Raw genomic sequence first — 26106 nt, 5'->3', positions numbered from 1 at the left:
AAAAATCAGTTAAATAAATAAAGCAATTAAATTAATACAAGCATTTAAAGTGAAAGATGGCTTCGTTTAAATATGATGCAACGCTTTGTCGCAAGGCCATTTTCCCCCTCGATACGATTTTTTTCTATGTTCTGTATGAATGCACCATTTTTCACATTTTTGAAAAGAATATATTCCCTGCTTTTAAAAATATAAAAATTATTTTTAATGCTTGGCACAGTTATAAGAAAATAGCAATTTTTTGCACATGTACGCTTTCTTACGATTTTATTTCTCAATGTTTAAACAGATCGGCGTTTTACTAACATTTATATATGGAAATAAGGAAAAGTAAACACAGCCTGTAAAAGTAGAGGGAAATTTCGTTTTGATGGGCCCTTATTCGTGTTATAATTATTGGTAGTTTTTATATTACGATAAAATGAAATTGGGACATGCTGCACGGTTTTCTTTAAAATTAGTGACAAAACGTTGTCGCTGAAAGCGATCGACGGGTGTTGCACAATAAAATAGTGAAAACCATTTGTGTGTCCTCTATTGGTAATTGAATATTTTTGATACACTAAAACAATATACACATATGTATGAAATGATCAGCCAGGTATTCTCTGCTTTTTTAAAGAAAAGAAGTATAAAACCATTATTTGTGAATAACAGTTACACCACCTATTTGTAGCTCCATCAAACACCTAATGAGAATGTTACATGGTAGAATGAATTAAAAAGAATAATAAAATACTTCAAATTCAGATATAAACGTTATGTAATATTTGTTCCGAATAGAAATAAAATTATTTCTGCGAAAGAAAGAAAAACAAACCAGTCTGCATATTTATATACTTTTTTCCCGTGATCCGGATCGCGGCCACGGGGTTTTCTGAAATTGTGCACCGGCAACATACGTGTTTCCGTTTCAACGAAAACACCACACCGAACGCTTGTAATGTATTTTACATAGATTTTGAAAACGACCCGATGTCAGATGAAGAAGATGCACTGGATCTCCTGTTGCAGGGTGACCCAAACGATCATGCATTCAGTATGAACATGTAAGGTGATGTAGCCCCCCCCCCCCCCCCCGCCATTTTTGGTCTCTCATTACCTGATGCGCGAGTGTAAGAAGGGGTCATATTTAGTGTACGATGAGAAGGGGGTTGGGTGGTTTTAATCAGACTGGACACTCATTACCGCTGGTGCGGAGGCTATTTCCCAAGATTTTTCTATGTTCATAAAAAGATTATCTTTGTGTGAAAAGAAAACACAATCTGTTAGGAAAGCACATATCAAATTATTGTATTTTCGTAATAATAGAATTTATTTCCGTAATTTGAGTGTTTTCTTCATATTGTAACCGAAATAAAAACGATATGTGTGTTCGGGACAGAAGGTCGGGGAGTGGGGAGGGGGGGGGGGGTAACATCAATCAAAGTCTGGTTATGACAGGCTATTGAAAAATCATATAATTTTCTCTTTTAGCTTATATACACTTAGTAGCTTATGACTATAAATTACATGTGATCCATACATGCTGGTGTGCTATGAACTGATGGGCATGTTTCCATTTCTTGCCTAGATTTCGACTAAATCCACACCCCATCAGAGTACCATGTCAGGGGATTTAGACACTGTGTATAATGAAGAACCAATTCAATTCTACTTTAAATCTGGGGCCATTCAATTTCCCTCAGAGTTACTGTATTTTCGCTGGTCATTATTCTGTTTGTAATTATGAGGTATGATAAGTGTTTTAAATACTAAAAAATAAGGTATGATGGCTATTACTGATTATTTGCAATTTCCTGTCAGATATGGGACCGAATTATTCAGAGAACTGTAGATTTTATTTAGCTGTTTCTGACAGAGGATTTGGTTTTCTCCATCTGTGTTGCCGCCAGCCATTATGCTGAGATGGTCATATCTAGGGGAAATGATTGTCATATGTTTCCCAAGGAAGTTCGCAGTCTGTCACTGCATGGAAAGGAACTGTACAGGTATTACTAGTTTTAAAGGACCGATATTGTAATAATGATTTCCAGTTTAAAACGAATAATAAAATGCATTTCAATAAGATTACTTTTACCAAAATTAATATGGCTGTGGATCTAACACATTTATTAAATGTGTACTACAATTACCCTTGATAACATTTCATAAGTAATTCAACGCATAATTTTCAGAGGGTCTTGGTTATAGAAAATATTTACAGAGCCCATTGAATATTCAAGCTCTGAGAATACATCAGTATTTGTGGCTAAGTATAAAGAAATCTCTTTTTCCCCCATATTTTTGAGGGGCATTATCTTATGCACATCTACTGAGAAGTTCCAGTCGATAGACAGATATTGGTCAACGCATGCCCCTATCGGAACAACGCACTATCAAGAATAATGTCTAGAAATAGGATGTATATTTAATTCCTGTTATAAAATTTAGAAATTCATTTCAAAATTAAGGATTATCTCCCTCATGCATAGCTCTTATCCTTAGACGAATTCGACTCCACTTTTCTGGCACACTGTTTTCCCTATAATAGTTCTAACACTTCATTGTTTTTTCGGATTTCAAATATTTCGGTTGAGCATCACTGATGAGACATTATTTGTCGAAATGCGCATCTGGTGCATCAAAATTGGTAACATATAAGTTTTACATTTAGGAGGTTGAATATAAGAAGAACATTTTTGTTAAATATAATAATTACATTTAAATTCAGTGATTGAAAGTAAGTACTTGAATATTCGTATACATTGAACTTGGGGAGGAAAAACGGGCAGTACTTCTTCATAACATTTGATATAATAATAATGTTGTTGCTTAGCAACCAAATATATTTGAATACAAAAAATAGATTATTTTAGATTTTAACAGTAAATATCTTTGTTTTAATAATGCAAATATTTATACTATTTAGTGGAACATAATGACAAAATGTCATATTATTAGAAAATGATGAATATGTATATCATAGCGAAATTTCCATTCTATGACCTTTGACCTTTATTATCATCATTATATTTTTTCTTTAAAATGATTAAGATCTAGTCAAAAATTATATTTTTAAAATAATGTGACATTTACTAATCATCATGCAATGTAATTATGTTTAAATTGTGTCGAATGGATGTAGAAAGAAAAATTATGGTCAAAAGTATACCATGAATGTTGTTACTTAGCAACCAAAAATATTTGTTTCTCAATAAAATTGATTAATTTGATTGTGATTTTTTGTAGTATTTTAAAAGACACTTCAGCTCATACATTTGGAATTTCCTATTTTTGACTCGAATCTAGTGAGAGGGGTCGTAATATATATATTCCAGAGAAAAAAAGACTGCAGAATTGTGTACTTAAATGACTTCTGAGCCTGTATAACTCTGGGGTCGTGGGATAACATGAACAAACTTTATAGACAAAATGTTCCCTGTCCAATTCTGAACAAAAGTATATGTCACATGCCTACCTACAATGGTGATACATGCAGATTTAACTCAATTTAAAAATATTGTCATTTAGTCTTTGAAAACCTCTAAAATGTGCCGGTAAAGAAAGGGTTCAAGAAATGGCATTACCAAATAGTGTTTAGACAGCGATCCCATGTAAACATTATTCATTCGCAAATGCAGATTTCGTATTCGCTTTCCTCGCTACATTTGGGTTGCTATTTATATGCACTGGTGCCTAAAAGATATAAGACTAGGGAAATTTGTCAACATCGATATAAATGTTATCCATGGTAAATAAATTAAGCCCCTAAAACCTGAGTTTTTAAAACTATCTAACACTACTTTTACAACAAGTTGATCGACGAAGGTCGCATATGATGTCACTACCACGTGACTATCTGTCTAATCAACTAGGCTTTTTGAAATTGGGGCTTAGATTTAAGTCGGTATTGTGGCTAATTATTGCAATGCTTCAGCAAGCTAACTAGTACAATTAATTTCTATAAGCATAAGGAAGACAAAATGCATATAATCCTGTATACTTTCGAAACACGAGATGTGTCCTTTAAGTATTAAACTAGGGTAACTCAAGCTAATGTTCACAGCTAAGGGTTCTATGAGTTATTTATCTGTATTTCTTGGAAACGGGTATGGTAATTGCTTCATTTTTCACCAACGAAGAAACCATTTTCTATGCATCGTTCCTGTCACCCAACTTGTACACATGTGATATTAAAGCTTGTGTTTATTTTTGAAACTTACAACTACTTCACTGAAAAGAGAATGTGGTCTGCCTTAAGTTTTATGCAACCAGGATACTGCTGCATACTAATGAAAAAAATTATAAGATTTTCACCTTTGATTGATCGATTGTATATTGTTTAACGTCTATCTCGAGAATTTTTCACTCATGTGGAGATGTCGCCATTACCAGTGAAGGGCTTACGGCCTTAGAGAAGGGACGGACTTTTATTGTGCCTCACTTGCTGTAACATGGGACCTCGATTATTGTGGTCTCATCTGAAGGACTGTCCCATTTAGCCGCCTCCTAGAACAAGCAAAGGTTACGGAGGACCCATTCTTACCCAGATCCCAAGAGAAATTTTCATCTAGAAAACCGAATATATTGGGAATATACAATTCTTAAAATACTTGTTAAAACAAGAATTAGCTATCAAAAATATGCAATATGACACAAGCGATTCTAACTTGATGAATATATTCCAATACTAACCAAAAATGTATAGCATGGTTATGATCCAGAAAAATTATGTGAAAAGATCAAAGGAACCTTTTACCAAGTTGCCACTGTTACCACTCAAAGAGACTACAGAACACATCTATTTTGTCGATGATTTGACAGTGAACTTATATTATATTAAAAAGGGTTAAAAGTGGCAATTCCTCGAATACATCCACTTTAAACGTAGTTTCTGTGTTCCTTCTCCATCGGATACTGACGGACTATCCTCGTCATCCCTTTCTTCAATTTCGTGGTACTTTTAGTATCCAATTCAGTTTCCGAATTCATAATCACCGAGTCTTGTAAATCTTTTATCCGTAATCATAGTAATGACACTGTCGTTTGGTGAATTTTGACGGCATAATGTGGGATTGCATTTATTTTCTGTTGTGATTAGCAGATATTTCGCTACTATTTCTGTTTGGTTCATGCCACGCTCATACATGATATATGTTTGATATTTTTTGTATGATTTTACGCGTAATTGAATGTTATTGTATCATATTAAATATCTAAAATTTATCTCATTGTATCGGTCACTGAATTTGAATTATACAACATTAGTATAAAGAATGGGTCACAAATTGGCTTCTGTATCACGTAATATATTGAGGGAGATCATATACATGTAGGTCATATATGCACTTGTATTTCCTTTTTCATTACAATCGAGAGCAACAGTAGCAAATTACATTGCGAGGTAGCACTATTCACAATTACCTCCACGTCAAAATTTCTTTCAGCGAAGATGTAACATTTATTATTCGAGGATATAATCGGACTCGGAACCACATTTGTTTCAAGACACGCTATCCGACGTATGACACAGAACAAAACCCCATTAACAGCAATATTCACACTAAATATTGACTTAAATGATATTAAACAAGGGTAGATAGAAGAGTATAACTAAAAATCATTTACAATGAAAGCAGAGTTACAGAACTTGATGTGAATGGGATGGTACACAAGTGTGACACCTAACAGTTGTTGTGAGGAGAAAACAGGAAGAATGGTCATGACCTAAGGTTTATAACGAGGCGTATTGTCTACCTACATCAATAAGTGAATGTTCGTAATTTCAAATCATAACCTCAAAATTTAATGCCTTAGAATACATTGCCTAACTTTTTATTTTATATTGCTGATAGGAGTTATGAGATTGATCACTGTTCGTTATATTCGCCTTTCATTCCTGAATACATATCCCTTTTACATTCTATTTTAGAGACATTTATCAATGTCCAGTGGTAAATTGTTTTTACGACTTTACCAATGATCCTGATGCAAATTATTTTGAAAAAATAAAATACAACCTATTCATATACTTGAAAATCAATATAAATCTGAGTTTTAACTACGAATTAAAAAAATGACATGTGGCAGAAGTTTGAAGTTAACTTTAAAACTTTATCAATTTCAATATCAAACATCTTATCTCACATATTTCGCAATTACTACAAAATATCGACGACTTTATAACCTTGAATTCGTCAACAAACCATCTAGAAATCAATATGTTGTAACAGGTGGAATATTGACAGTCAATGAACCCGAGGTGTAAGTTACATCTTGCAACATATATTTGGTGAAAATCTGTTATGAAATCAAACTATTTGAATCAAAATACACATCGATTTGACACTCATTAATTTATAGAGTATGAGGGTGTCTTCCAAACTAAATTGGCGAAATCACCAGTTCCTATATATTGCACTTAAAAGCAATAAATCAGTCGATGCTATTGAATTCTAAGTTATTCTGTTCGTAGATGTATGGTATCTTTAATCCATTGTTTATCATGTTGATTTTTATCCAAACAATCAACCTGCATGTTAGATGTTTTTACCATCTGAACCACACTGACCTGATGAGGCATGTATTTTAAATGGCTTAATTCAGTTTGAGTCAGTGCATGTTACATGTAGATCATATATCACATAAGGTGTTTAAGGACAGAATGAGATAATTGATAACGTAAAATCTAAAGATTGCTAAAACATGAAGAATGGCCATGACCTAAGGTTTGTGACGAGGTGTATTATCTACTCACATCAATAAGTGAATGTTCGTAATTTCAAATCATAACCTCAAAATGTAATGCCTTAGAACACACTCATAAATGTAAAACTTATACGGTACCAATTTTGATGCACCAGATGCGCATTTCGACAAATAATGTCTCTTCAGTGATGCTCATCCGCAATGTTTAAAATCCGAAATAACTATGAAGTTTTAGAGCTAAATATAGCCAAAAACAGCGTGACAAAAAAGTGGAGCCAAATTCGTCCAAGGATAAGAGCTATGCATGAGGGAGATAATCCTTAATTTTGAAATGAATTTCTAAATTTTATAACAGCAATTAAATATACATCCGTATTTTCAAGCTAGTAACGAAGTACTTAGCTACTGGGCTGTAGAGACCCTCGGGGACTAACAGTCCACCAGCAGAGGCCTCGACCCAGGGGTCATAATGTAAAACTTATACGGTACCAATGTTGATGCACCAGATGCGCATTTCGACAAATAATGTCTCTTCAGTGATGCTCAACCGAAATGTTTGAAATCCGAAATAACTATGAAGTTTTAGAGCTAAATATAGCCAAAAACAGCGTGACAAAAAAGTGGAGCCAAATTCGTCCAAGAATAAGAGCTATGCATGAGGGAGATAATTCTTAATTTTGAAATGAATTTCTAAATTTCATAACAGCAATTAAATATACATCCGTATTTTCAAGCTAGTAACGAAGTACTTAGCTACTGGGCTGTAGAGACCCTCGGGGACTAACAGTCCACCAGCAGAGGCCTCGACCCAGGGGTCATAATGTAAAACTTATACGGTACCAATTTTGATGCACCAGATGCGCATTTCGACAAATAATGTCTCTTCAGTGATGCTCAACCGAAATGTTTGAAATCCGTAATAACTATGAAGTTTTAGAGCTAAATATAGCCAAAAACAGCGTACCAAAAAAGTGGAGCCAAATATATATCCCTTTTACATTCTATTCTAGAAACATTTATTAATGGTCAATGCTAAATTGTTCTCTACGACTTTCCCAACGTTACTGATGCAAATTATTTTGAACAAATAAAAGTAAAATACAACCTATTCATATACTTTAAAATCAAGATAAATCTAGGTTTTAACTACGAATTAAAAAAAATATATGTGACAAAAATGTGGAGTTAATTCTAAAACTTTATCAATTTCAATATCAAACATCTTATCTCACATATTTCAAAATTGCTACAAAACCTCGACTACTTTTTAACCTTGAATTCATAAACAAGCCAAGGAAAAATCGATATATTGTAACAGGTGTAATATTGAATACACGGCAGTCAACGGACAAGTCGTTTAAGTTATATCTTGTAACATACATTTGGGGGATATCTGTTGTGAAGTCAAAATATTTGAATCAATATACAGATTGATTTGACACCAATGAATTCATAGAGTATGACGATGTCTTCCAAACTAAACTGATGAAATCTCCAGTTGCTATATATCTCCTATTCATGATATTACACTTTAAGGTAGCTTACTACACTAAAACTTATACTCTCTATGGCACCACATCACGAGATGGCGATTTTTTGTGAACTTAATTGTGTCGCTCGATTTCTTTGTCTATCATAGTAGATCTGCGGTTAAAGCATTGGGCTGGTGAACCGCAGATCTCGAGTTCAAATCCCACAGTCTTTTGTTCATATGTGTTGAAATATCCTGTTTTTATCCAAATTTGTATATTTTTGCCTCTTTGGAATGTATACTTATTGTATATCATTCATATGTTTTCAATTCGTACTGATTTGAGAAATTATTTCTGGATATAGTGAGCCACCTTAAAGCAATAAATCAATGGATACTATGAAACTCTTATTATGCTTGTAGATGTATGGAATCTTTAATCCATTGTTCATCATGTTCATTTTCATACAATCAATCTGTATTTTGAATGTTTATACCATCTGAACCACACTGATCTGATGAGGTATATGTTTTAAATGGCTTTCTCCAATATGCACCAGTACATGTTACATATATATCACATATCACATACGGTGTTTGAGGCAGAGTGAGAGAATTGATAATGTAAAATCCAAACATTGCGACTTGCAACCAAATACTGTATGAGAAAACGAACTTATTTTGCATGGGCGGATCAAGAAATTGGAGTAAAAGGTACAGGTGTTTGGGTAGTTTTATTGATAGCATAGAGAGGCAGATTGACCCAATTTCGTCTGAAGTTCTTATTTTGAAGATTTTGTAATTACAATACACCACTGTTTGTCCATATAATAGCTCTAAAACTTCATTGTTATTTCGGATTTCAAACGTTTCGGTTGGGCATCACTGGGGAGACATGATTTGTCGAGGTGCGCATCTGTTGCATCAAAATTGGTACCGTATAAGCTTTACACCATCTTAGAGGGAAATTTCATTTAAGTATAATACAGTATAGAGTTGTACTATGAAATATGTGCAACTTTGAATGACAATACAAATCAATTTGATCTTTCGATTCACTATGGCAAAGAATTTGATACACTTAAAAATAAACATTTTATCCGATTTGCTGTAGTTGAAAGCTTGATATGAACGTTCATTAATATTGAAATTACAATACTTTTGTTAGAAAAGTATCAAACGTACGACATTACACAACTATTCTTCAGATAAATCAGAGACTATATTTCTTTACATTATATATAGAAAAAAAATCTCACAGTGGACTTGAACTTTACTTTGAAATATATCAACAGTGTATATCTATTAACATGTGCTGCTAAAGTGAATAAGTTTAATAGCTTATGTCGATTTTGTTTGTAGTAGAATTATATTAGTTCAAATCGATATTCCGAAAACGTATTCGAATGGGTTCAGAAGCCTATATAAGGTTGGTTAGTTTCATTATATGAATGATAATGTAGTTTTCTAAGAGGTATGACATATTCAGGAACTTATTGCATTGTGTTATTATAATGTTGTATCGTATTGTATTATTGTATACAGAGCACCAGCAAGAGGGATCTAAGAGGGAAGGTGGGTCTTGAGTCCGGCAAACGTACATGTGACAGGGGATGCTTACTCCTCCTAGGCACCTGATCCCACCTTTGGTGTGTCCAGGGGTCAGTGCTTGCGCAACTATTTATTTTTTATTATATACCCATCAATGTATTGTTCTTTGATACTGTGAATTTCACAGCGTGTGATCCGGATCACCACCCTGTGGTTTTCTGATTCCGTATCAGTATTCGTGGAAACTGATAACGTCACAATGATGTCACAATGCATCAACGCAACGTTGTTGTTTTGTTTGGTTTTTTTGGTGTTTTTTTTTTTTTGGTTCTTTTTTTTTTTTTTTTTTTTTGCTTAAAATATTGGCCGCATCGCAAACAAAACTGCGTACACAAAACATAATTTCACTGTATGTCTGTATTTTTGATAATTTGGATTACATTTATTATCTCATAAAAATGGCTTTAAAATGCATGAGGGTACATAATAAATTTATCATTACTACAGTAACTTGATCCGAAGAGTTGGATCACGTTTCGTTCACAGGTGCGGATCATCAGATCAAACTCGATGCTTCGCGTCTCGTGTGATCTGATGATCCTCGCCTATCAACTCGACGTGATCCGACTCTTCGGATCAAGTTACTGTAATAATAATATATATTTGTATTCCTTATAGGAGTTATGAGATTGATCACTGTTCGTTATCCTCACCTTTTATGTGACCAAAAATCTACTGTTTTGAATTTCGTACTTTGATAATACTAAGCGTTGTAAATATTATTGCAGAACTTGCTTTAAAAACCTCTACTGATCATTCATTACACGCAATGGTTTTCAATTACCTTTTTTTCACTACTTTCAGTTCGCACGTAAGTGATCGTTTCTTGCCCAAAGGCCCAAGGGCAGCTATTTGTTTTCGTCTGGTAACAAGCGAGTAAAACCAGAGTTGTTATGAGATAATACATGATTTCGTGATTGATATGCATTTTTGAGCGCCGGCCTGATATACGATATGAGTTTTTGATCAGTTGTTTTCTCGCCAACTGTGACGTCATCCGTATTGTTATATATACATGTATGCTTATTGAGCACTTAATGAGATTAGTGTTATTGCTCATGGATATGAACCTCTTACGAAAAGTATTGACATCAACCTATTTTGCATTCTATTCATTTTAAGACCAGGTATTGACATAGTCGTGTATCTTCTTACCTATAATACCATGCAAAAGTAAAGACAACGGACAGTGATCAATTTCATAAATACTATCAGACAAACAGCGAACTCCTCAAACAAAATAAATTTGTAACGAAAGGTCTAACAGTTGGTATTAAATATGTCAGAAGAAAGGCGAAGATAACGGACTGTGATCAATCTCATAACTCCTAGTGAGTGAAAAATTCTGGAGTGGGACGTTAAACAATATACAATCAATCAACCAACAAACAATAAGCAAAAGCAGGTGATGATGTAATATTGCTATATGAATATGGGAAGTTGATGATGAAGAATTTATTAAAGTTGTCATGAAGTTGTGTGAATCTTTGACTCCCTGGAATGACAATGTTTTAAACTTTACGACAAATCAGCCAACATTGTATCGTATCAGGGTAAAACATGTATTAAGCGACAAGTATCCTCGGGAAAAGATTATCCACGATAAGAGAAACAGAATCCATGGTTTAAAAGGTTAAGATCACGAACAGTTATCAATTGCATAATATCATAAACATTAAAAATATTTAAGAACCACCCCTGGAAACAACAGAGGTGGAATCATGTGCGTAGGATGAGTGAGTATCCCCTGTTGACCGGTCCCACTCTTGATCAGGTAAACGAAGTAGTCTGTCGTCAAATGATTATGTAAAGAACGGTTTAACAATTGTATTAAACACGTCAGATAACATCGCACTTCATGACAGGTTGTATTCGTAAATAAAATTAATGCAAACATCGAAGAAAAATGTTACACTACCTTAGAAGGTAACGTGAAGCAAAATATCAAATGAACTACATAATTCAGTACTACTTTCAAAACATAATGTCGATGTTGCTATTAAAATAGAAGATTAAACAAATGTGACTTTATTTGCTTTCTCAATGAGAAGGAGTAGTGCAGTTCATGTTGCACCAAGGCAATTGTCAGTCTACAATCAGGGAAACTAGGAAGATAAAAGCACTCCGTAATTTAAAGCTTTTCAATATGAATCCGATTTGAGGAATAATACCTATTGAAATAATGCATTGAGAGTTTTTTGCCATCCATTACTTTAATCATGAACAACTCGCTGTTGCAATCCATTGTTCCTAGTGACTTTAAGCAGGCAATTGTTCGACTATTACTGAAAAAGCCAGGGCTTGAAAAAGAAATTTTCAAAATCTTTCGCCCTGTGTCAAATATATCGTTCGTTTCAAAGATTCTTGAAAAGGTTAATGTAAAACGAATCAAAGCTCATTTGGAGATACATCAACTACATAACAATTTTCAGTCCGCGTACAGAACGGGACGCTCATGAAGGTAGATCATGACATCGTATGTGCACTGGACATCAACAGTTCCGCTATCCATGCATTGATCGACCTTTCAGCGGCTTTCGACGCAGCAGGGTTAAGGTGTCCCGAGTAAAGTTAAAATAATCATCATAAAATGTACCTCGGTGCACTTCATACTATATGACGTCACAATATAAAAGTACGTCACGACGTACAGGTCTATAGTTGTATCGCGGGGAAAATGTCATAATATTTTCTCGCTATTTATTGCCGTTATCTAATGTTCAAGCTGTATGTGTTTTAATCTGTTTGTCAGATGATCCCCCCCCCCCCTAAATTTCTTCAATAATATATAAGTCTCATATATTTATATATAATATGTGAACAAAAGACTGTAAAGTAATCTTTACATCACCTTGTGACCTTGATATCGCCCCCGATGTGTAGTCATTTAGAATAAAGAAAACCAACGCATGTACATATCGACTCGTTACAGGTGAAAGATGACGATATTTTATTTCGACCTAGTCATATTCAGAAAGGTAACTAGTTGCAGATTTAGGATTTTGATACGGAAGGTACAATATTTTGCCTCGTTTAGATACGATTTGGATGTGAATGTGGAAAATGCCCAACATTTGAGTTGAGATTATGGAAATTGCTATATTTGAGAGGATAATGTACCGATCCGTATCACTCTTTAAATTTACCATATTAATGTCGACATATCAAGCCCAAGCTGCAAATGATTTGAGTGCATCTTTCACCTGGAACGAGGTGATAAACAACTAAAAGTCTAGCGGATAAAAATAGCTCTACGTCACTTGTATGACGACGTAATAGGTGAGCAAAGGATTTCCCCACGTGATACGATGTTTGTTAATGTATTGACAAACGATTTTTACTAAAAATATGCGACGCTTGAAAGAATTTTACTTTTATATGAATTTGCTGTTTTTACTTGTTATTTTACCCGGGACACCTTAACCCCGCTGTGGATGTCATAGATCACAATATCCAATTGCAACGTATGGATCACATGTTCGGTGTCACTGGATCTGTATTGAAATGGCTTAAATCCTATCGTAGTGATATATATCAACGTGTTGCCTTGGTTTATTGTTGTCCGATGCTTGTCCCCTCGAATGTGGTGTACCGCAAGGCTCAGTCCTGGGTCCGAAACTCTGCTGTCTTTTTTCAAAACCCTTAGGGGAAGTATGCAGACGTCATGATATGAATTATCATATATACGCCAATGGCACCCAGATATATATCATCGTTGAACCTGATGATAATCGGACCTATATGTCTAAAAGACTCTTAAGTTGTTTATCGGATATACGTATGTGAATGAATATTAACCTCCCAAACTCAATGAAGATAAAACTGAACTTGTAGTCTTCGCACCAAAACACAGACTTAGAGATATGAGCAATTTTGATCTTGAATTTAGTGAATGTGTTGTAAGTGATTCATCTTTTGAAAAAACAAATAGACGTAGTCTTTGACAAATCCCTTACCATTGAAAAACACTGTCTCTGTATTATCCGCTCAGCATATGTGAACATTCGCAGAATTGGCTGTATCCGTCCATTTAACAATGATGAATGAATCATTTGCAAATAAAAAAAAACCAATGATGAAGCATGTAATACTCTGTTACATCCATATTAGATTTCGGAAATGCATTGCTTTATAGTTTTCATTCTCAGCACACCACCAAACTTCAGAGGACACAACACACAGCTGCAAGATTAATAACACGATAAAAAAATCGACCTTATTACTCCTGTTCTAATAGATTTTCACTGGCTCCCATTGCATGAATACAGCCTTCAGTACAAGATCCTTCTTTATACTTTCAAATCTCTCAACAACCTATCTCCAGTTTACATAAAGGATATCCGCATAGTCTACAATCCCACACGATCACTAAGATCCGAATCTCTCAATCTTCCCCAGGCACGTACGAAAACATATGGGGATCGATGTTTGGATAAGGCCGCATCGAGTATCTGAAACTCTCTGCCTTTTAAACTCAGACAATGTACTTCACAAAGCGAATCTTAAAACACATCTTTTTATATTAGCTTTTAACTTGTGATACATACTTGATGCTCTTACATTACAGTTCTTACAGTGCTGTTACATATTTTGCAAAACAAAAGCCTTCAGTAGCTATTTGAACTGCAGTTTGTTATTATACTTATGTCCTCTCTATGTATTTAATTATTCCTAAGGATTGTTTTAAATTGTTTATATGTTAGTAGGGTAATTATATCATTACATTAAGCGCTATATATTAATGATAATAATTATTCATTTTTATTCTGAAACAATGAATATTTTATTCACATGTATGTGCAGATCGATTATATATTATCTTTTCTCTCACATTTGTAAAGCGTTTTAGAGAACTAATGTTGATAGGGCGCTATATAAATCTTTTAATAAGATTTAACCACTTGGGGTTAAATCCATTTCTCAAAGGGAAACGTATATTGATTTGCTGCTCGTACATGATTCTATCTATTCTCAGATTAGTTAATTTTGTATCCATTTCTTTTCACTCGTTCTGCTGCACTAGCGATAACAAGTCGTTACCGGGTTTTTAGTGCTGCCCGTAACTGTCAGGCTGTTTGCTTATCCTATGACGTCATATTGTGCTTTCGTCACATTCATCTGGAAAAAATTCACCCTCCCTCCCAAATCCCCTCGTTTAAGGGGGTGGGGGGATCTGACACCCTGATAGTCGTGTGCATAATTTCGTAGGCTGGTTGATGATTATCATTCTGTTTGATTACATCTATTTCTTTCCAACGGGTACTGCTGTTTCGTTTTCTTTTGATTTATATTATAGGTTAAGTCAAACTTGACTGTTTCCATCAAGGAGTCCCAATCGTCATGGCTTCGGACAACGTTTTCCCATGTTGGCGGCATTCTAGTTTACCAGTAGTGCTTCTATGGTAACTTTACAATTGACATTTTCAATTTTCTATCATGGACTAGGTGAGCAAGCAATCTGGGCATTTGTTCCCAAGGCTCAAATGTTTTGCTTGTTTTGGGGGATGCCCTCTAAGGCAAGAATTGATGCCTGGTCCCCACATTTATAACCAGTCATGACCAATCTTCGCCAATAAACTTACAAAATATATGTTGCGTAATCATCATTTCATTGGGTGATTCCCCGTAGTTATTTTCTGCATTTCATCTTTGATAATTACAATTACAATAATACATATACTTAGCAGCAGACTTTGTTTCGTACCCGTATATCACAGATATCACGAAATTTTTTATTCCAAGAGAAAAGAATGTAATTTAATACTTTTCTGAATGAAGAATGTACTTATCTATATGTATGCCAGAGAAGACCTTTTCTAAAGCAAATCAACAAATCAGTTTAATATCATTACATGTTCTGTCATTTATGTCTGTAGAGCAAACGTTCACCACAAGAATTTCATTTTAATCAGGTTAGTTATCAAGGCAAACATATATTAGAAAACGTATAATTCAGTTATTGTGTACATGGATAAGTGATGAAAACGAACAGTGATCGTATATACTAATACTAGTATTTAGTTACATTTTAATGATATTCTTCTGTCACGTACCATATATATATGAAATGCACCATATTGTTACCTAAATATATGTCCTAAAACTTCTTCATTGAGACTGGTGCATGTGTAATAAATGCATGTTTGATTTCTTGATTCTGGAACATAACTCAAGATGTAAGTGTATAAATATTACTTTCTTATCAACATAAATGAAGTTGTCTGTAATTAAGAAAGTACATATCCAATACCTTCCCAAGAACCAGTCAGTTTATTGATCTGGATTATGAAAATTGTGATGTGTTTTTAATTTCGAAATTTTTCCTTCCTCCAGGAAAGACATTTGTATCATACTTGAAAGCCAACAATGCATTTCAATATGATTTGCTTAATTGGTTTGATTGTTTACAAAATCAAACTTAGAATTCATCATACCAGTTAAGTGCGTTTGACATTTTCCCTTTCCAATTCAATGTGTAAATTGTCTAAATCGAACGAATACATGTTTAGGATATGTTATGTATTTCATTGATTACTGTTCGATATCTTCACCTTTCATTCAATGGAAAATTTCGAAAGCTATATTTCTGAAACCTTCAAAGTAATCTTCTTCGATCCCATCTTTCTCACCTAAATTTTCTAACATTCATAATTGAAAATAATTTTCTGAAAAGTTTTGAGGTTTTTCATTTCGCATATGTGACCTACAACATTGTATTCTGTTTTAATTCCCTGGATCCACCGCTGTATTAGTGTTGAAAGCCACACAGATACTTTTCACGTACGGGTAATACGTGTTGAATACTATAATGTGCTTGTATGTTGTAGAATATTAGCTATATCTATGTTTGTTTGGTGATGATATGATGAAAATGATTATTAACATACTTATTTTTATGTCGCTTTTTTATAGACCCCATCTAAAATGATGATTTTTTCAACCTTCCTACTGATGATCCACATTTTACAAGCTGAAACACAAACCGAAAGCTGCAAAGACATCTTACATGGCTTCCTGTCTGGACAATTGTCGTCCGCTCTCGAAGATTATTAGATTAAAGCTTTGAAACAGGAGTTTAAAACGTTCACGAATACAATGCAGCGATCTATGAATGTATTCAAGGAACAAATGAAAGCTGAATTTGAGAAAAGAGGTATATGAATATACTTTTTCATGAATTACTTCGGTTTATTTCCCCCGTTCTATATATGCTTCTTTAATGCATTTTTTACACTAAGGACTTCTAACTGATAAAAAACAACATACTTCAGCAAGAGATTTAAAACGTGATGAGATACAAAGTCGTCATATAATTGAAATAATACAAAAAGATTAAGTATATATGTTTGATACCTTACATGTAAGATACAGGAACGTGTAAACAATTATGTTTGAATCAACTATAATCATTTATAATGAAAAATCAGGTGGCTATAAGATTGCTTGCAATATTTATCAATTCATATGCTTTTGAGCGTTATCTCCTAAGAATATATATGTATAAATATATAACATAAAATACATTTTAAATTAAAGCCACCATCTTGAAATTCATTATATGAAACTATCCACCTCTCATATACTTCCGACTCAACGTATTGTTAAAACTGAATAAACATTTCCGTCCGCAAAAAGGGGGAACCGGACCTCCAGTCCTTTTCTTTTGTATCCGCCCTCATATAGATATGTATCTTGTACACGTAAAATAGAATTTCTCCGGTTACGAGTTAACTTTACACTTTGTCAACGCAATATTCTTAACTTGTTCCACCTGAGATAAATTAAGTCTATTATTACTACTTATTACTACTTCGTACATTCTGGATCAGCTCTTTGGACGAATAGAACATGTCCTAATTTTCTCCGCTTTAAGGATGGAGACTTGTCAGCGTTTTTAACGTAGGTGGGTCTCCATTGTTTGAGTGACGTAAAATCTCTGTTAGTTTTTGGAGAATAAACCATTAATAAATGATTACATTGAAATAGAAATAGCAAATTTGTATCATTTACTAGCAAAATTTATGAATTTTTATTGCTTCGATAAACGCACGAAAAAAACTTACGATAATCATCTTAGCTTTTGCGAACGTAAACAACATGGAAACATCAAGGCGGCGAAGGCAGTTTGTGAAGTCTGTTACCCCAAACAGATACAACATTGTCGCCAAAGTCAAGCAAAAAAGATGGGAGAAAAGCATCGTTCTTTTACAGCAAAATTATGGAATTTCCGATAAAGACAACAATAGCACCGTTTCACACCTGGTACTGGCAGGCGACATGTCAAGTGGCAATAATGCTATTGCACACAAAGAAAATGTAAGTGAAATGTACACCATATCTTCTTTTGGGAATAGTAAATTTTTAATTTGTTCTTCTGTTAGGTCACTACAACTCCTGAATATATTCTATTAAATCGTAGGCCTGCAAAATGCATGTGTACACATACAAGCCTACTTGTTTATAGCTTGTACGTCATGACTCTTCACCTGTTCACACATTCACATGAATGTTTAATACCCGGGTAAACTGACGTAATTATGTATCAACCAAATTAAACATCGTCAATGAAATAATGATAATTGCGTGCATTAAAGATGCAAATTTTCTCAAAACGCCATTTAGTTACAAAATATCCAGTGCTTATGAATGAGTTTATAATTTGTAATAAAAAGTATGGTGTCCCAGTAAGGTCTAAAATTAGTAGATTATCTGATGTGGGATTTTTCAAATTGGCTCTTATTAAAAGTAATAGGGTTGATCATTACCAACAAAAGCCCTTTTTTAAATGTGTTTATAATTAAAGAAAAAAAGTATGGTGTCCCAGTCAGGTCTAAAAATAGTAAATCATAATGTATGATGTCGATTTTAAAAAAACCAACTTAATTGTTTTTATTGAATGGAATGGGGTTAATCATGAACACATTACAGAAGTCTTTTGATTTGATTTTCTAAATAAGTGATTGCTTTGAGAAATTAATTGTTTCTAACTATTATAAATATTTTTTTTTCAAATGTGAAAATGCAATGTCTTGATGAATCGATAGAATTCTTTTCATTTTATATTGAAATAACAGTTCTCTCTATGGTGAACTGATCAGATGTGTCCAATGTTACTTAAATGCTCACTTTTTAGGATGTGCTAAATTATTGTGGTAAGGACAATAAGCATTTAAATGCCCATAAGTATTCACTGTTTGATTACAAATTGCAAAAAAAAAATTAAAAACATTCTATGCATGTTTAAATTATTGAACTGCATTTTTCACAAGGTATATATAAACCCCCCAGGGTAAATTCACAGTCGAGAACTGGCAGAAGAGTTAATTTCCAAATTAAAAAACAAACTTGATGCATTTCTTTGATTAAAAATGTAGAATTCTCATCACAACATTTCATTAAATCTAGATAATGATGAATATCAAAATTTTAGCAAGCAATCAACAGTTGTGATGGAGATGGGAGAAGGAGAAACTTTGAAGTGTGAGATTGCATTTGATGAGACTAATATGACAATGGTACCAGAGGCAACTGCCAAACAGCACTTCAGCCAGCAACATTTTCCTCTTGTATTCTTTGACTTGGAATCAACAGGATTAGGTTTGTTACTTTTTACTACCTGCCCAATATTTAAATATATTGTTCAGTTGAGAAAATAAGTTCTTAAATGAATGGATGTATTATATCTTGGTGTTAATTCAATTTCCAGCCAGATATTCTCATATTACACAGTTGGCTGCCGTGTGCGGTGAAGAAAAGTGTTTCACCTATACCTTTCCAAAAGTCCCTATCACAGCAAAAGCCTCAGAAACCACAGGAACGAAATTGTTAATGGATATATGTTTAGCAAAAATTTCGACGTCAATCCATTGAAAATTTCAGCAACAATGGATGTTCTGCTTAATTTTGTTTCAAAATTTCAAACCAAGTAATTCTGTATTTACAATTGCAATCTATGAATGGCATCAATATGAATGTTTATTGTATATTATACTCAATTTAACATGTTCTGTTTATGAGAGAAAGAGAGATCATTGCGAGAATTGGAAAGTAACAGCAAATTGTATGTGCAAACTGCATCAGTATTGATGTACACGGTGGTGATATTGTTCTCTGAATTTTGATACAAATGTAAGAAATGAAATTATCCTAATAAATTTCCATTTTCATTTCAATTAAAAGTGATTGAATTTCAACACAATGGGCTTTTATTCATTAAAATGCATCAAACTAAGTTATGATTAAAAATGTTTAAAAAGAACGGCATTTCAGTTTTAAGAATAAAGTGATGGAGAAAATGCGGATAAGACTGCTTGAAAACTCTAGTAATTTGCTTATAACACTAAATAATTTTGATATTGTAAATATAGTTGCTTTAAATGAATGCAAACTTTGAATTTGAAAAAATCTCATTATCTTAAGTAAAATTACTTTCTTGAATGAGTGATGACCTGTATTTTTTTCTTGCAGAATAAAATATAAGGAATTGCCTATCTTGTAATTATATGGTCATTATATATTTTTCATAAGAACTTTTATTGTGTTTGGCTCCAAAAAGTAAATGTTGAAATTAGACAGAGGAAATTCGAATTAGAGTAGGAAAAAGTTTGGGGTATATATCAATGAATTTTTCCCTAAATATACAATTACCATAGTGCACTGTATATTGATACTAAATATTTGAAAATCAACATCAAGCATTTTGTCTATGAACACTTGTGTAAGGTAAGGTTCAATTTTGCAATTTTATCCGGAAAAAAGGTATTTTTAGAAAGTGAACTTCCGCTCACTTTAACGCAAAATTAAGGCTGATCACCCCATGGTTTCTTCATGTTTTTGATTTAAGTGTATCTTAATGTACATTCTGTGAAAAAAATGAAAACCTTTTCAATTAAATTGAAGTTGACAAGACACCATCCTTAACATTGATTGCGAAGCTTAAAAACCAAAAACATAAGGTTTGCGATGTAAATACGTTTGTAGATTTAGTATAGTTGCAATGCTAGGTGTATTTATATGTAGTTTTTGTTGTTTTGTTATCACTCGCTCTTAAAATTGGCTACATTGTGTAGTTATTTTCGTTTGTCCTGAAGAAATGACAAGTCGTCCCAAAAATTTGACGATCTGTTTCTCCGTGTCGTCGGTCATTTTAGTGGTTTGTATGCTTTTTTGTATCAGAAACACACACACACACACACACACACACACATACACACACACATATACACACACACACTTTGTCCAACTTTCTTTTTTGTATTGCTTATAGGAGTTATAAAATTGGAAATACCAATGAACTCTTGGATAAACTATATTGCCCTATGAATACATATTAAATCTAAAGCACAGAAAATTTCCCTTTATTTTGTTTTGGATACCCACTTCCTCACCTACCCGAGGTTGAACTCACAACCAGCGGAACCAAATCTCATAGCAGCATGTAACAAGCACGCTAAACCCCTCGACCATTTAGGCAAGTAAAAAACTTCCTTTTGATGACGATGGAATTCTCGCCACGCCGTCACATACTACACGGTCATCGAGATTGGAAATGGGGTACAGTTATTTAACGCAAATGCACATTTCAGAGAATCATACAAGATGCAGATTGCATTTGAAATATTTATATAAAGCACGGAAATAGCAATGAACTGTTGAATAAACATAACTACACTAAGTGAAATAATTGATATATAGCACATGACATTTCACTTATTTCATTTTAGATACCCAGTTCCGCCCCTACTCGGGATCTATTTGATATAAAATTAAGAGTACGTGTGCGTAGAATAAAAATGGTGTTTAACAAAGTAATGTTTTAAATGACCAATAGATATGAATGCGTGTTCGGACGGAGAAATGTCATTGTTCAAGAAAATATTTATTAAAAATGAAAATGAAATTCATTTCAATGGTTGGGTTTTAATTTTACTAAAACAGAAGTGGTATTACATTCGGGAATTTTTCAAAATTCAGTTTTTAGTTTTATTTACATCGATAAAAGTGATCACTATCATGTTTAAATTATGGAAAATTCAATATTCTTGAAAATGTTATAGACTCACCATAATAACTCGGATTAATCCGTTTACCTGATCATGATATAGGGATGTTAAAAGTGTTAAATAAAAGCACATTTTTATTTCAACCTAGCATATTAAGTCTGTTAGAAACAGACATTTATGGTCCGGGTCTTGCAGTCCCTTTTTGAAGTACATCAAGTTGTTGATTGTATTGTCTTTTTTGATACAGTTAGAAGAAACAAAAGCGTTGTCTATACAAGATGGGGAAAGAAGACATGTCCCTCAAATGCTGAGCTGGTTCTTTCTGGTAAGTGTACATGTAGATAAGAGGTACTGGATTTTCTATCAAGAATTGATATATTGCAATGTGGCAATACTCATGTAAACATTATCCTACTTTGACAGGAATTACAGGTGGGTCACATTATTCCGATTCGGGAGCGGCTGTTGATCCCCTTTGTTTACCAAGAGATCCTGAATGGGGTCGGTACAAAGATGGAGTCGACGGCCATAAAACTTATGTATATGGAGCAGAATACCAAACTAGCAATTCTCTGAGTAACTTGCGTAGACTCCATGACCATGACGTACCGTGCGCTGTCTGTCTGATTCATAATAGATCTGTTCTTAGAGTATTCCCAGGTAAGTTTGAACCAATGCATGCAATTCCTAATATTCAATATATCATGATTTAACCAACCTTAAAGCATTCACACAGATATCAAAGATGAAAAATATACAAAATAGTTTCCAAAATACTAAAGATCTAACTGTTGCTTCTCATTACTTTAGCAAGGAAAACGTGTTACAAAGGTTGGAAATTGGAATATGATGGATATCTAATGGCGGGACGTCATAATCATGTTGCTGCCACAACGTACAAATGTGTGGATAAAAACCCTGATACTTTTACTGGGGGTCATTCTGATCGCAATGGTTATCTTTTCTATTCCGTGGAAGCAAGATGTGGCTCATTGAAATGTCCACCATACGTAAACGGACGGGAACTTGTATGCGTTGTCTGCTCCAAGGCATAGAGGTGTCCGATAGGACAGTGGAAATATCTTCACACAATAAAAAGAGTTGTTTCAGAATTAATAGATGTGTTATTCTTTTCCAAACTTGATTGAGGGAATGATAAGAATAATGATATAATCTATTTCGTCGAAATGTCTTATATTTGTTTCATTGCATCGTTCACAATTCTTTTAAAACAACAATGTGTTGCAGATACCAAACAAAATATTTCCGATCTGACCTAAATAGAATATTTGTGTTGTTTGCAGTTTTGTTCCATGGTAACACAGATCGTTTAATTTCAGTCTTATGAAATACACCTGCAAGCTGTAAAATTGAACAAAGGATATACTTTAAAACCACAGGAAGTGTTATGCCTTTTGCTCACTGTTTTCACTACGGATTACTCCGTTTACCGGATCAAGACATGGGGCTTACGAAAAGATGTGCTAATCCCTCCTTGACACGTGATCCCACCTTTTGTATATCCAGGGTCCGTGTTTCCCCATCTCTTGTATTCCTTGTGGGATTTATGAAACCAATCACTGTTCTTTATATTCGCCTTTCATTAGTTGAACATTAGCCCTTAAATGTAAGACGAGTATACTAATTTCAGGCGATACATGTATATTGCATGAATGACATAACCAGGATTTATGAAACTTTTTTTTTCATTCTCTGTAATTCTAATGCGGACTTATTGTTGATATTTCGTTTTAATCACAACGATTTGATTTCATATACATCAAACAATTTGGATATCTAGCTATACAAAAGGGTTGTGGTAATTTGTAACTCATGTTGGAATTCTACACTGCAAAATGTAATGCTTTAGGTACAAGGAATGGGTAAATGATACTGGAGGATACCAACATGTACACAGAGGATCACTTTTGCCCGCTTATTTGGTTATTTGTAAATCACTTGCCCGATATACCTGTATTTTGGACTATTAGTCCCAATGTTAGAATATTACTGTAAATGTATTACATTTGGCTGTGTATTCTATTTAGCGCCTTTGGCGGAACGCAGCTTCCGCTAAATCAAGTACATCGCTAAATGCCATCCGTAAATCTAGATGTTTAAAGTAATTCAGGAATGCGCTAAATCAAATCTACGCTAACTTGTAGAAAAAACGATTTCCGCCAAATATCGTACACGCCAAATATAATACGTTTACAGTAATTGTTGCTGAATTTCACATGAAGTTCTATCAAACATAAAATGGTTCACATAAAACCGTGACATCGGTGCAGAAACCCAGGCACAATTGGGAAAACTCATGATCACAGTCTATAAATGGTTGCTAAATTCTCCTGTATTTTTTTGTCAAGTCAGTAATGACGGTAATAAAATTCTTTTAAACAGTTCAATTCCTTGGATCTTTCCATTCTTGTCTATTCAACGTCTAGAATTTTATTTTAAAAATAATGCTTCTTGTAGACAAGAAGGATATTATTGGATTAGGAGACTATGCACTTCTTTTCCATATGGTTGTAGGTAAGTATATCTAAATTATATTTAGCCAAAAATATACTTGGTTGCGTTAAAAGTTATGAATAGAGCATCCGAAGAAACGAAATGAAGCCCATACTTGGACTTTTCAGGACCAGAATGCAGACAGAATGATGAAGTTATGGATGTGCCCATCACAGGCATCGCATAGTTCCACAAATCACCTGGAAATATATGAAACATCGCTCTTGGCTAAATTATGTTGTCATGACAGTGAATTTGCATTAACAGTTTCTATATTTATAGTAAGGAGGCACATCAAAACTTTTAATTTTAATGGTAGCACCTGCTCCATTCAAAGAAATGGCTTAAGGTTGATTTAAGGTATGGCACCTGTAATAATTTTACTCTATGTGGTAACGCAGTGTTAGAGTGCTCGCTTTGTAATTAGTAGGTCTCCAAATTCGAGACCTTCTTTTGCCATGGTCAAACCAAAGAAGTAAGCATACATAGCGATTGTTCCTTCCCCAAACGCTCGGCATTTAGAAAATATGAAGATAATAAACAGTAATTAATCTTATAATTTTTATAAGAAATACAAAATTAGGAATAGGGCGAATACGGACCGCTGAACATACAAGAGGTGGGATCAGCTACTATCACGGGTCCTTGGGATATATGCTCTAAAATTGGAGGTTTCTCGTCGTGGCAGGTGTTAATGTTATCAGAACCCTCAATGCTACAGCCCTGAGTGTTAAGGTGGGTCGATCCTCGTGTGACTTATCAATATTAATGGTTAAAAGTGCAAAATCTGTATCAATATCCATTCAATATAGTTGAATTTAATCAATAACCAAAGAAAATGTTTATGTTGCCACATCTTTAAAGATGTCAGACATAAAAAACGGAAGCATATGTTAACATCAGAAAATCAAACATTTTCGTTATACAGAATAATTAAAATAGATAAAAACTTGTTGAAATGACAAATTTCAAATGTTAACAGTTAAAAAAAAGTTAATTCATAAATTTGTATAAATTAATTGTGGATATTAGGGAAACCATGTATAATAGACATACATACATACATACATATATACATTTAGATATAGCTTTCATTCTTATGTCGATTAGATATATCCCTGTGAGCTCGAAATAAAGGACAACACAGAGTCGTCTACTTCTGCTTCATACTTAGATATTTTATTGAAAGTAGACATTAACGGCAAACTGACAACTCAAAGGTATGACAAACGGGATGATTTCAGCTTCTCCATCGTCAACTTCCCATATTTGTGTAGCAATATTCCATTATCACCTGCATATGGTGTTTATATATCTCAACTGATTCGATATGCAAGAGCTTGTTCTGCGTATAGTTAGTTTTTAAATCCAGGTAAGCTACTGACAAAGACGTTGATGTTACAGGGGTTTCAACAGTTTCGATTTAGGTCAGCATTTCGCAAATTCTATGGTCGTTATAACGATCTAGTTCGTCAATACAACCTTGCATTGGGTCAAATGCTGTCTGACGTGTTTCATACCGATTGTTAAGCCGTTCTTGGCACACAGATTTTGACTGCGGATAACTCTGTTTACCTGATCAAGATATAGGACTCACGGCGGGTGTGACCGGTCAACAGGGGATGTTTACTCCTCCTGGGCACCTGATCCCACCTCTGGTGTGTCCAGGGGTCCGTGTTTGCCCAACTGTCTATTTTGTATTGCTTATAGGAGTATGAGATTGGTCACTGTTCGTTATCTTCACCTTGCATACAAAAGAGGAAATACCAGCATAGGAGTTATTGTCCTTGAGAACATGTTTTAATTACAAAGAATTGA

General features: G+C 33.9%; 1 protein-coding gene across 3 annotated transcripts in view; it reads left to right on the top strand.

The window, feature by feature from the left end:
- LOC130050323 (short-chain collagen C4-like) overlaps positions 1-22884 on the top strand; it is a 66412-nt gene extending 43528 nt beyond the window's left edge. Inside the window, exons 1-5 of one of the 3 annotated variants that reach the window (XM_056150049.1) lie at positions 15859-15948; positions 16685-16925; positions 22022-22099; positions 22198-22434; positions 22585-22884. In XM_056150049.1, the coding sequence (XP_056006024.1) occupies positions 16868-16925; positions 22022-22099; positions 22198-22434; positions 22585-22829 (618 nt within the window). In that variant the 5' untranslated portion in view covers positions 15859-15948; positions 16685-16867 and the 3' untranslated portion in view covers positions 22830-22884. Of the gene's footprint in view, positions 1-15858; positions 15949-16684; positions 16926-20651; positions 21326-22021; positions 22100-22197; positions 22435-22584 lie in introns of those variants that run through there. The other 2 variants (XM_056150048.1, XM_056150047.1) reach the window with 2 other exon arrangements.
- The last annotated feature ends 3222 nt before the right edge of the window (positions 22885-26106 follow it).

Source organism: Ostrea edulis, chromosome 9 (assembly GCF_947568905.1).
Source record: "Ostrea edulis chromosome 9, xbOstEdul1.1, whole genome shotgun sequence".
NCBI lineage: Eukaryota > Metazoa > Mollusca > Bivalvia > Ostreida > Ostreidae > Ostrea > Ostrea edulis.
Note: the sequence above shows the minus strand (reverse complement) of the source record. Positions and strands in the feature narration are given on the sequence as shown.